At 38.9% G+C, this 12,711-nt stretch overlaps 1 protein-coding gene across 2 annotated transcripts in view; it reads right to left on the bottom strand.

Annotated features, from left to right (window-relative positions):
* ST6GALNAC3 (ST6 N-acetylgalactosaminide alpha-2,6-sialyltransferase 3) overlaps nucleotides 1-12,711 on the bottom strand; it is a 234,843-nt gene that overhangs the window by 64,186 nt on the left and 157,946 nt on the right. For both annotated transcript variants that reach the window (XM_086463569.1, XM_086463570.1), the window contains one exon: nucleotides 7,695-8,104. In XM_086463569.1, coding sequence (XP_086319695.1) covers nucleotides 7,695-8,104 — 410 coding nt within the window. The remainder of the gene's footprint in view (nucleotides 1-7,694; nucleotides 8,105-12,711) is intronic.

Raw genomic sequence — 12,711 nt, forward strand, 5'->3', positions numbered from 1 at the left:
TGTAAAAAAACTATTCCCCTTCACACCCAAAATAAGCTACATGTGGATCAGTATCCAAGGTGTCAGACAAACTATGTGAGCACACTCCTCAAGATTCATAATAAATGCCCAGAGTTGTAGTTATGTTTTTCTAAACTGTTATAGCTTCCAAAACCTGCTGAAGACATGAATGCCTGAGAAAAATTGTACATGCTGCTCTTGTGCATGTTACTCTTTAAATGCATAGCTGCCTCACTGTTAAAAGCTCAGAGAATTTGAGTATCACAGGAACTGCACAGGATGTAGTCAGCAACTGTTTTCTAAACACAGGCTGTAGCATATCCCAATAGCACATCAAGTTCTCTGAGAAGCGTGGCTGTGAATCCTGAGCCGCCTTCAAAGATGTGTGCTATAAATCCATGCGTGCACATATATATATATATCTGTACAGTGTCACTGTTCTGAAATTGCAGCCTGAATTCTTTATAAGGGATACTTGATAACAGACATATAAATAAAACAATGTAGAACATCTGTTTTGTTTTCATATGGTAAAAGTACATACTGAAGATGTGCATAAGCAAGGGCCTAGTTAACAGTGAGTTCTAAATTAATTTAATATGACACAAAATTTCACCATTTCCCCCAGTTTCCTCACATCTATTTGTATGAGGTCTCACACAGGCTTGATTGAATTCTCAGTGCACTATTTGCTTACTAATCTTTCTACATTTTAAGGTAAAATACTCCAACTTCATTTCAGGCTAAACTGTTTCTACTTCCAAACAGTTTTACTTTTGCTGTGTTGCCTACTTGTTCAAAGCTTTGGGAAGACAATCTTTTCTAGACATCATTCAGTAAGATATTTGAAATTAGTTCTCATATTCCTTTTCTTATAAAGTCTTTTCTAGTTAGTTTTACTAGCTAGTGGGTGGGCAGGTGTACAGGAAACTCTTGTCTGTCTGAAGCAACAAATCACTGTAGTGTTTTATTCCCTCCCTCCTAAAGTTGCTATCCTCACTCGAGCAGTAACTCTATGCACAAAATCTCCCAGTGCATCTCATGCAGTTTGATTGCAATACATTGTCTTTTGCTAAACACTGTAAATACTGCGCAATGCACTTTAGGGAGCTTCCATTAGAAAGCCCACAGTTATCAGTAACGGACAGGTACCAGAACAAAGTAATAGCAACATTGCATTTATTTTCTAACCTATTTAATATATCTTAGAAAAGCATTGCTGTGTGACAACTCGTGATAAGTAGAGACTTCAATAGTAATCACTCTGTGTTTTTAAAACAGCTGGCAGCAAAGGTGAGTTAAAACAATAGATTAATTTATTTATTTTTAAAAAATTTATTCTGTTCCTTTACAATTTTAAGCTCCTTTAGGAAAATCAAGGTCTATTTTAAACATTGTGATCTGAAAAATCAAAAATGTTAAACTATGGAAGATGATCTAGTGAAGCTTCTATGAACATGAAAGGCTTCATTCAAAATTTATGCCTCTGCTAATTTTTCCCTCCAAGACTTCTGCTTTTGTAACCATAAAATATCTTCACCACCAGCAGCAAAACTGGAACCACTGTGGTCCACAGTGCTACCAGGATTGCTAGCATATGAATCACTGACTTACACAATCCTTTCAAAAGGTGTTTGTTCACAGGATGCAAAGCAGAATCTCACCTACAGGTGCAATCCCAGTGTTGCTCATGAGAGACATCAGCAATACTCTCATGACCATAAAAGCTGCAGAATATTTAAAGGATAGCAAAGGTGTGTGTGTAATTAGGACAACACCAAACACTGTATAAAGATTTAACATACAGCTTGTCAGGAGCAGAAAGCAGAATCATTTGCACTTAAAGAAGATGTGATAAATTAAAAGCAATAGGTGTTTGATTAATTCAAAGAACATGTGAAAATGGATAAAAAAGATAAAGTAGATCCTGATTATGTATTTCTTGACATAAATCATTAGGTAAAAAGAACTCCATGGATAAAGTCAGCATTCACCACAGAATCAACAGGTCTCTGAACCCACACCAATCTATATGCAGCCACAGCTTTACCACAAAATATTAGCTAGTATTGATATTTTTACTAGAGTTTCAGTTCACTATGTAATTAGAGTAACGTAGTAGGAGCAGTGTTTCTTAATGGAAATGCTGGTGCTTTGTACAGCGTTTACTGGCATGTTAACAAAACCCAGACTTCCTCTATTCAGTTCCATCCGTCTAATATGGAAAAATGTTCATTTTAATTAGGAAAATCTTCATAAAGACATATAAATGAAGTTACTAATGGGCTGCAGGGAATAAATCTAGGACACTCAGAACAACTGGTCTTTTACTAGGAAGAGAGAATATAAACCCCAAAACAGTTGTTAGCAGTCCAGTGATTGACCACAAACAGCAATAGAAGCTGAGGTTTTAAGTGTTTTATAATGAAAAATCTATTTATTTCATTAAGGTCTCATGCTTTAGACCCTTGTTTTTTCAGGTAATAAGGCAGTCTTAGCTGACAACGAAGCTATTTAAACCCTCTATGAATTAACATGGACAAATCCATTAGCATTTTTTGAAGGAATTACTTTATAAAAAGAAAGAATGGAAGTGCCAAGCAATGGTTCAAGAAAGATCCACTGTCAAGCACTTGAAAAACGGCCACTCTATCAGATGCATATTTTGGGGTTTGCTGTGATGCTCAGAGGCAGTTGAGAACTTTTTGCTGGCTTTACTGGTGCAGCAGCACACACTACATCATCATGATAAAGACTGTATCAAAATGTAAACTACAATTCATTTTTGTCCTTAAAAATGTTTCAAGAGGCATTTCACACTTCCTCTGTCAGTTTGAATCAGTTTTTCCATTATTTTCTTCCAAGAGTTCCATAATTTAAAGATGCTGATAGTCCCTAACTCTGCTCATTTTCCTTACAAAATGAAATGAACTTTTACTCATCTTCCAGAATTTATTTTATTTTAGAAAAAGCATGTTAATACAAAGCGATGGGAAGTACTTCCCAAGTCCCAAAATCTAACTCTGAGCCATATCCAGTGTCAATGTTTACAGCTTCCCAATGAAAAACAGCTTTCTGCAAATATTACCTAACACCAGCTAAGATTGTTCTATTTTCTCTGAATTGCCTTGATAGGGAAACTAATACATATATGTAAGCAAGTGCAAAAACAAAAATAGCAAAACTATAATATTTCATTCAAGCCAACAACCAGAACTGTGGCATAAAACTCTGACATTCTGGCCCCTGACAGCTTTGCTACTCAATTCACAGGCAATATCACCAAACAATAGAAGTTGCAGCTACTTGAGCCTCAGGGAATGTAATTTCATTTATTCATTCCAATGATATTTTTGCTAGACTACAACTTCATGTAGATTAGTCAGACACATCAAAACCCACATATTAGCTGAGGTGAAGCTGTGATGACTGCAGTTGTCTAACAGTGTCAACCTGAACTTTAGATGAATATAATTTGCTAGCTCTAAATGATGGAGATAGAATATAGATCTCGTATATTGCCAAAGTCATAAATAATTAGTGAGCAGAACTGAGTAAAATAGCAGGTTAAGCACACTCACAAATTTTGAATCTTGGTGCAAAAGTCAGTGATCAGAATGATCCATCTTCCTGCCTCACAACCCAACACATAGCACCATCCGGCATGAACAGAGGCAACTATGAACTTCTGGTAGAGAAGCACAAAAGCAATGTAGTTTCTTCAGAATTGTCCAAGATATTAACAAAAATCCTTCAGAAACAGTCATCTGACTGCAAATGTGGCCCAGTAACCTGCCTCCTGTAGACATGCTTGTATAGCTAATATTCTCCATAAAATGCTGTTGAACTGAATTGTTTGGGTATGGGATGGGTGTTGTCAGAGTTAAGACAGCATGTGTGGAAAGTCAATTGTCTACTAAAGTGGCTGGGTTTCAGAACATTATCTCATGTCTCTTAACAGCAATTTTAGGATCTCAGAATACACTGCCTCAGCAAAGCTCAGCAGGCTCTTTTCGGTAGTTATTCACAAGAAGAGTTTCTACAAACACCAGGTTAAGCTGTGCTTTGAGTGGTATCAGCACTTGCATCACTGGCTGCATGCTGGGGCTGGACGTCCCCCGCGTGCGGTGGGACAGGAGCCATCTGATCACAGCGTCAGCCCCAAGAGGGGTGTGGAGATGAGCCAGCGGAGGCACTACTCAGACGCACATGCTGAGTGGTTAGCCTGAGATGTTTGTAGTACAAACACAAATGGAGTCTGCAGTCTGGATGACATGAGACTGTTTCACTGATATTAGCACAGATTTATTTCATTACTGCTTTTTGAAAGTGACTTTTAATACAGACTGTATTCTAAATGATTCTTAAAAGACACTCCTTTCTTCCTCCTCATCACCTTCACCTAAGGCAATAACATCCAGCAGCACTGATCTATTTGCTACTAGTTTTCATTAATTTTACCCTCCCTAAGGGTGGTACAGCTTTGGTGCCAGCTAATTAAAACCTATTTAGGGCTGTTCAGTGCACTTCATCAGACCAGAATTAGCTCTGCTGCTTTAATGAAGACTATAGTTTTTGCTGTCATTACCAATTAAACGTTGTTATATCATATTGCATTATATTTCTAATGCATGGCAAAGACATAGACGGCTTTAGAACCACTTACCTGGATTGAGGTATGTACGAAAATGCCACATTTAGTAATTACCTAATGTTTCTTTAAATCCTTTCACTTGACTCAATACTTATACCAAAATATTAGTGAAGTACTGGAAGAAGCTGCTAGCTTTACGCTCCCTCTAGGAAAGTATCAAGTAAAATGCAGTAATGAAAAATTGTGAATGTCTGGTAATGAATATTATTTAGGTACAGCAATTCAAAGTGGATGAGCGTTCACCACCCTGAATTCAAACGCTTCACTAACGAAGACTCCCAGAAAGAATGTATGTCCCCCAGATTCATAACACCACACGCAAGGTTAATTCTACAGAGTGGATAGCCCATATCAGAGGGTATTTTGTACTGCTGTAGAATAAAAAAATGCTTCATTGCAAAATAAAACTTGTTTGTTGGAAGTTATTTACAGGCAATTCTTGTTTCTTCCATGAACCAATAATAAAACATTTGTCAATACCAATGTTGTGGGCTTTGTACCTGCACTCAGTGAAGTCAGGGATGAAGCTCCAACATGAGTGGTGCAGGACCAGAGCTCTTCTGCAGTAGAGAAGTGACTGCAGCACATACCTGTTAGCTGCTTCTCCTAACCTCCTTTAAAACTTGAGCACCACTAGGATGAAACTACTGAAAAGTCCCACTAATTATCTAAAAAGATGGTACATCAAAGAGTAGAAATAGAAAGCTCATTAAAGTCTTGACAGACCAGAAATCTGTTGCAATCTTACTAAGCATTAGTAGCATACACTGTACATAAGGACAGTATTTTAGGATTAAACTAAAATAGACATGGTTACAATCCACTCAGCACATTTTAAAATATGAGTTGAACTCGGTTTCCTTCCAGAATTTTTGCTGGGAACATGCTGAAACAGACCTCTGTTCAACCTAATATTGCAAGCAAGAGTTCATGTTTCTTTGAGGAACTGAAGGAATATTTGGCTGAGGAACCTGAGTCTGTCTCAGCATCATAATAGTCTGGCACAACACACCAAACTATTTCCATCACCCACAAATCTCTTGTGCTCTCTCTTTACTGTTTCCACAAATGCTATATACCTCTAACAGCCTCATGATCCTCCCTAGAAACAGCAGATGGATCCTGCGAATTGAAGGTATTACAGAAAATGAAACTATTTCCAAACTGGGGTTCCCTGATTAGCAGGGAACTGCAGGATGTTTTCTTGTGGTATAGAAGGTGTTGGCTGGTGACATGTCAATTGTTTCCCTTGTTTCTGGCTGACAAGTGCACTAAATGATGTTAAAAACACAACTTAGTGTTTGATGTGGAAAAGTAGGACTAAAAATGAAAGTTGCAGTGGCAGGTTTTTCTCACTGTTAAAGGGAGGCACGTGCAAACACAATGTGCTGTGGGTTGTGAGGCAGGCTCTTTGCCATGGGACACTGTTTACAATGTGAAACTTTTAGCTATTGTAATGGATTAAGGAGAAAGGAATCAGGCCACTTTGACTTTAGGATGCTTATGAAATTTGTTCATAAGCACTGGGAGAATAGAAGTTCAATCTGCCTTTGACGTGAAAAGAAGCATTTGTATTGTGTTAACTGCGTAATAATAAAACCTGGAGATGTGTTAATTTGTGAAAGAGGAATAGATTAGGCTGGAGATGAGGACACCTTGACTTTGGATGATGAGATTTCTTGGTAGGATATACTAAGCTCTGGTCTCACAATAATGAAATATTATCAAGTCACTGTGGCCTGGCTGACTGTTAACATAGAAGAGTCATAAATATAAACAAATTTATGTTTAGCAATGCAATAATGTACCCATGATCATATTTAGCTCGATTAATATGTAAACTGGATGATTTGGATTATTAAAGGGCATTTTTGAAGAACTAATCTTGCATATCTTCTCTATTAGCCTCTGTTCATCAGCTGTTCAGTTAAACTAAAGAAGCCATGACACCCTTGACACCTTTATGACATACAGGAGCTCCCTCCGACTCCAGAATTGCAGCAGCAACATGTGCACATGGTGAACAAGCTGAGGGGCAAGTTCTTCCCGGGGTTTTCATTGTTTTAAAAAAAGGAAAAATCAACCCTAACCAAATTCCGACAGTTTAATAATAAATCAAGGAAGTTTGAGAGAAAAAGGTCTACTTCAAAGCTAAGTCAAAAGTTCGGACTAAGTTAAACTGTTTGTGAATATCTGAATTTTTAATTTGGTCAGAATACCTACAGCCCTTCATAACTGGAAATTCAGGATGTGCAAATTCAAAAATTAAACTAAAGCACAGCAGTGATCTGGAAACTCCTTCCTAGTTAGCTCCAGCAAGCCGGCATGACAGGTATTCTTCCACGCCAAGACAGAGATGATGAGAATTCTTGCAGCTTGGTTACAAGATGCTGCAATTTGTGGTCTTAATTCCACAAATCCAATTTCTGATCTGAACGTGCTAGCCAAAACAGTAGCTGTCACACTTTCATCTCCTTACAGCCCCAACTTGAGCAGCCTAAACACACATTCTCAGGCATGGAAAACAGAATTTCAGCATAATTCCAGTAAAAACCTAAATCTATTAGAGTATCACTGATAATCCATTTTACCAAGAAATAGATATAATGCATAACCCTGAGGTTTGTGTTTGAAGAACAGCTACTATGATACTCAACAGAGAAGAAAATACAATATCCAGAGTTATCCTGAGGTTGTGCATTTGGAAATGTTGTTTGTGTAGGATTATCCTCTTCAAATAAAATGTCAATTTAATCAATAGTAAATTGAGCTGAAAACAACACACAGCTTTGAAAACGTTTCAGGAAGACATCCAATATTTTTGGGACACAAGCCAACAGAAATGGAAAGAACAGAAGGTAGCGTAGGTGGGGTAAATTGGCCTAGCTGCTGCCTCATCAAGTGCTTCTAACAGTCAAAACCATATAACAATCCTTTAAAAACGTATCTGGGGACTCATTTAGTAGCTGGCACCTGGCATGGGCTTCTCTCATGTATCTTTTGTCAAACATTACAATTGTTCCTCACTTTTAGGACTTACCGGTCTTTTCCTGTCTCCTTCTTAAATACTGCATCACAGTAACTCATTCGCTTTTCTGTTGTCACATAGATTTTGGCAGTTGGGTAGCTGTCAACAGTTTTCTTCAGCATGTTGTACACAATGCCATTTCCATCCTTCCTCATGTTTCTAAAAGGTCCCCAGATCACATAAACAGTGTTGTTTGTTTCCTTGAAAAAGTACTCGGGATTCTTGAGTAGGAGAGGCACACTTGTGTGAGAGACCACTCTTACGGTTGTCCTCTTCCCAACATCCTCCTCATAGCCCTTTGTGGGAGCATTGTTCATCCTCCATATGCAGGAGGACTTGTCTATCTCAGCTCCCACCTTCTGGCCAGCCATCTGTCCTGAATTCGAAACAACGGCACAGAGGTCACAGTCAAGTTGTAGAGGCTGGAAGAAAGAAAACAAAAGTACGTGGCAAGTCTTTCTCTGTAAAACATGAAGACTGAAAATTCAGCTAAAAGAAAGATGGGCACAGTACAATAAATTGATAGCAATGCTTCCCTTTAAAAAAACCTAACAATCTCCATGTGGTAGAGCTGGTAGAAAACCCTACCACTACAAAGCTCCGAATGCAATTCTTTTTTACTGAAATTGGCAGTTCCAATCTTCTCTTTTGTTTTCCACTTTGCAAACTCAACTAGAAAAATAATCATTCCTTTTTTCCCCCTAAATGTTACTCTTCCCACTAGAAAACAATGAAAGAAAGAAGTAGCGAAAAAAATATTTAGATCAATGCCGCCTTCTTTTTTAACAAGGTACTGTCAGCAATAGGAAAAAAGTACAGAAAAAGTAATGCCAGAAATTTAACTATACATCGACTGTGTTTATGTGTCTGAATGAACGGTTCCCAAATTTGTGACAGAAGTCAAACCTGAGATGTAACCCTGAAAAGCAATTTAGTAGTATGAAAATCCTGCAGTTGGAAAAGAGATGTAGAGAGAGGAATATGTTGTTCTCTGCAGAGGATGGTTAAGACCCATGAAAAATGAGAGGCAGACGGACTGGTGACACATGAACTAAGAATTTAATCCTAGGCAAACTGAAGACACAGACAGTATTTCCTGACCGCGTTCTAGGGTACTATTTCTCCAGTATGAATTGCAAATAGGAACAGTTATCTGTCTAACAGAGATACAGGGACCCATCTGATGTTCCTGTCTGAGTATAAACAGTAAATGTCTTTTTGGTTATTTTGTACCAACAGACTAGAAGGAAATGCCCTGTATTTAAGTTGGATTCTATGAAAAGTTTGGTTAGAAATGTAAATCAAATGAAAACTAGATCCAGTGAAAAACCCTACAGAAGACGGTCCAAGCCATAGATCATCTGCAATTTTTTGTATGGTCACAGACGTGATCTTCTGTTATGCTCCCAATTTGGAGCCAGTGACTCCAGTTCAATGTTTGTTAGGAATAATTTCCTTTATGTTCTTCAGACATTAAGCCTGACAGGATGCTAGGTGCTTTTCTGATCAGACTTGTGGTTATTTCCCTTCAAAATCACACCTCATTTAGCTGATATGGGTATCAGCTACATTTGACCACTATAACCATAGTACATGGTGGCTGACAAAACATCAAACTTCTTAGATAATGGTGCATTATATAAGGACAAGAGATAAAAATCTGAAGAAAGCCAAAATATAACAGCTAAAATAGCTCATCTTCAGGTGAAAAATATTGTACTGAACTAAGGCGCATCCTGCCAAACTCCTGCAATAAATCTCACAATTGTGAAGGTATGATTTCTCTATTGGGATTGGTTTCATTTCTCTACATGAGTGGTCCATGAAAAACTTCTTTCCTCATTTAATCAGGAGTTAAAGATGCCTGACTGCATGCAAAAGCACTGGTAACATTTTCTTTACAGAACACTATGGGGTTTTTTATAGCTGTTGTAGTTTTAGAGAGCTGTTCTGCATAGCTCTCTGACAGGCGGGATGAAATCCCAGGAGATGCAGCTGAACACAACAGTCTTTCTGTTTACCTCTTAGTTACAGAAATCCTCTCTAAGATACATTATGAGGACACGGCTGGGTGACCTAAACAAATCCATAAGCATAACTCACATCCTAACATGAAGTGAATTGTTAAAGTCCCAGTAGATTAATTTATAGCTTACAGGGTGAACTTTCAAACTAACAAATACTGAATATGAAATTGCTAGATAGGAAAAGTCAATTTGGTCAAGAATCTGGTCCGATTTAAATTTGCCTCAACCTCAGTGTTGCTTTTTGGTGGGGTTTTTTTTTTTTTTTTTTCCCCCAACATATATTCTTCTCCATTAAAATGGAGCTCCTCTCTCAAACTTGGAATTGTTTGATTTTCTGACCTTAGAAATGCACGGCACATCTTCTGTTCACTGAGGGTAACTGTTCTGCTCGAATAAACTGAGTACACTCACTCCTGCAATTGTCCCCCCTGGTTTTCTAACTCTTTCGTTGTGATTCATTTATCTTGTTCGAATTTATAAAGCCCTTTCATAATATTGAATGCCTGCACTAGGTCAACATATAATCTGCTTTTCTTCAATAGAGGCAGAGGCTTAACCGCTCCAAGCCCCATCTCATAATAAATATTTTTTACAATGTAGAGAAATTTTACATGGCCTAATATGCATATTACCTGACAGAGATCCCAGAGGGAGTTAGGAGACTGACTGAGACCCATGACAGACATTCCACTGACTCCAGAATCATCCACTGACTTCTTATCTTTTTGCATCATATCTTCCTCGACAAATGAGAAAACACACATTCCAAGTAACTAAAGACAAGACAAGAGGTAATGGCTCAAGCTGAGATTTAGAATGGATATTAGGAAAAATTTCTTTACTGAAAGAGCGGTCAGGCATTGGAACAGGCTGCCCAGGGAGGTGGTGGAGTCACCATCCCTGGAGGTGTTCAAAAGATGTATAGATGTGGTGCTTAGGGACATGGTTTAGTGGTGGGCTTGGCAGTGTTACGATAATGGTTGGACTTGGTGATCTTAAAGGTCTTTTCCAACCAAAATGATTCTATGATAATACTCGTTTGTTGAACCCTCATACGGAGACAGGTCAGCACGTTGTGGTGTTGGTTTATAAGTACCACAGACAAAAAGGGCAGTTTCAGTAACCCATAGACAACAGCTTTCTTATTCTCCTCCTTTAATATGATGTTCCTGTTTGTTATTACACCCTAGCTCAGTTACAGCTGTCCCACCACTTTAAGACTCAAAAGCTGCTCAAATGCAGCTCCTCTGCCAGGTGGCTCCCACAGGAGCTTTCAGGCACAGGGATCTGGGTGTCCAAGGGGCTAGAATTGGGAAGCACCTTGGTAGTTGTGGCTGCTACTGAACTAGGACACAGCTGACAGCTCCTTATGACCCTTGAGGAGTTGGAGTGATGTGCTGTTGTCTCCCCCTCACCCCATACTCTGGGGTCCTACGTCCCTTGCACTCTTTTCCCCTATTTAGATTTTTGACAGCAATGTTGCCTGCAATAGCCCTAACCTGTATGAGAAACTACCACTTTTCCATATAACTTGCTGTATTGTTTGTATTGTTTGCATCAAGGATGAACAGAAGCAGAGAGACAATTCTTACACACAGAAACTGGAATACCGAGATGAAAACTGGAGAATTAGAGAAAAGGCACCTTCTTGGTGATTTGTTTTGCAATTAACAGTAGCTGTTTACAGGCGTCCACACCATAAACATCAGGATAGCAATTAAACACTAACTCATCAGCAGCCTTATCAGAGAAACCAAAAATGGGTCTGGCAGGCAGTCCAGGCTGCCCTCTCATCTGTAGAGATGGTCCAGCAGCAACGGGATTCTACAGATTGGCAGAAACCTACGCTGTTACAGTTTATGCTCTCTGGACCAAGAACACCATTAAGGGTTTTCCTCTGCCTTGCACAAGATCTTCATTGGCTTGCACTGTGGATATATGAGGTAAAGAAAAGAACACTGGGAACCATTCACCTTTTCTTCTCTTTTCATGTATTTAGAGGCGTATTTCACCTCTACACACCATGGGGGCTGAGCTATTATTGCTTCTAGAAAATTACACGTTTTGCTGCCGACCAGAAGGATGTAGAAGTCCTAAGTGGAGCAGCTGGGCACGATTCTGATAAATTGCCCCATCTTTTTCCTGAATGATACATTGTAACTTTTGAGAAGCACTTATATTTTAATCAGTAAAGAAAACGAAATGTCTGACCTTTCCATTTCCTGTGCAAGCTTACAGACAACAGAAAAGATAATTAAAACTGTGAATTAGAACTTGCAAAACAGTGCTGTTTCTCTAGCAAAGAGAAATAGCTGTGTAATAAAGGTCACTTATCAAACAGGTCTAGTTATTAAATCTTTGCATTTAGCACTGAAGTGGCTCCACAGAATCAAAGGTCAAATCATTAAATAACAAAACCAGCCAGAATTAGAAAAGGTCACAAGCAAATCTAACTAGAAGTAGGTCACAAAACATGACTCTCTTCCACAGAGGATTCCAATATTTGAAGAGATGGTTGCTTTCCAATTTGAAACAACTCCCTCACCATTGCAAATGTCTCCACCAAGAGACTGGAATTTCAGCTATGGGACTGTTCGGACTGGTGGGTTTCCCAATGGCCCAGACCCTGGTTCGGCACGTTTCCCAGCCACAGACCTGTAGGTCTGTTGAAGTCCCAAGCAGGGATGATCTCAGACCAGGTCTCTCAATCTCTTGGCCAAGACTTTAGCACAAGTCAGCAGAGTCCAATAAAACAGTATCTCGGCAGACTAGTCAGGTGCCAAGCTCCCGTCTTAGCAGGGACTCCTAGATTCACTCTTCAGTTGGATCAAACCTAGCTCAGGACTTACACAGATGTAATTTACAGTAATAAAAAGCTGAATTTCTCTTGCGATTTCTTAGCCCTATAGGCTGGTGGTGTGCTGGAGAGCTCACTCCGACCACCAACTCGGCTTCACTCTGTGAATCCCACAACTAACTGTACAGATAGGTAGGAAATTCAG

Source organism: Leptosomus discolor, chromosome 3, assembly GCF_034619465.1.
Source record: "Leptosomus discolor isolate bLepDis1 chromosome 3, bLepDis1.hap2, whole genome shotgun sequence".
In the NCBI taxonomy this organism is placed as follows: Eukaryota; Metazoa; Chordata; class Aves; order Leptosomiformes; family Leptosomidae; genus Leptosomus; species Leptosomus discolor.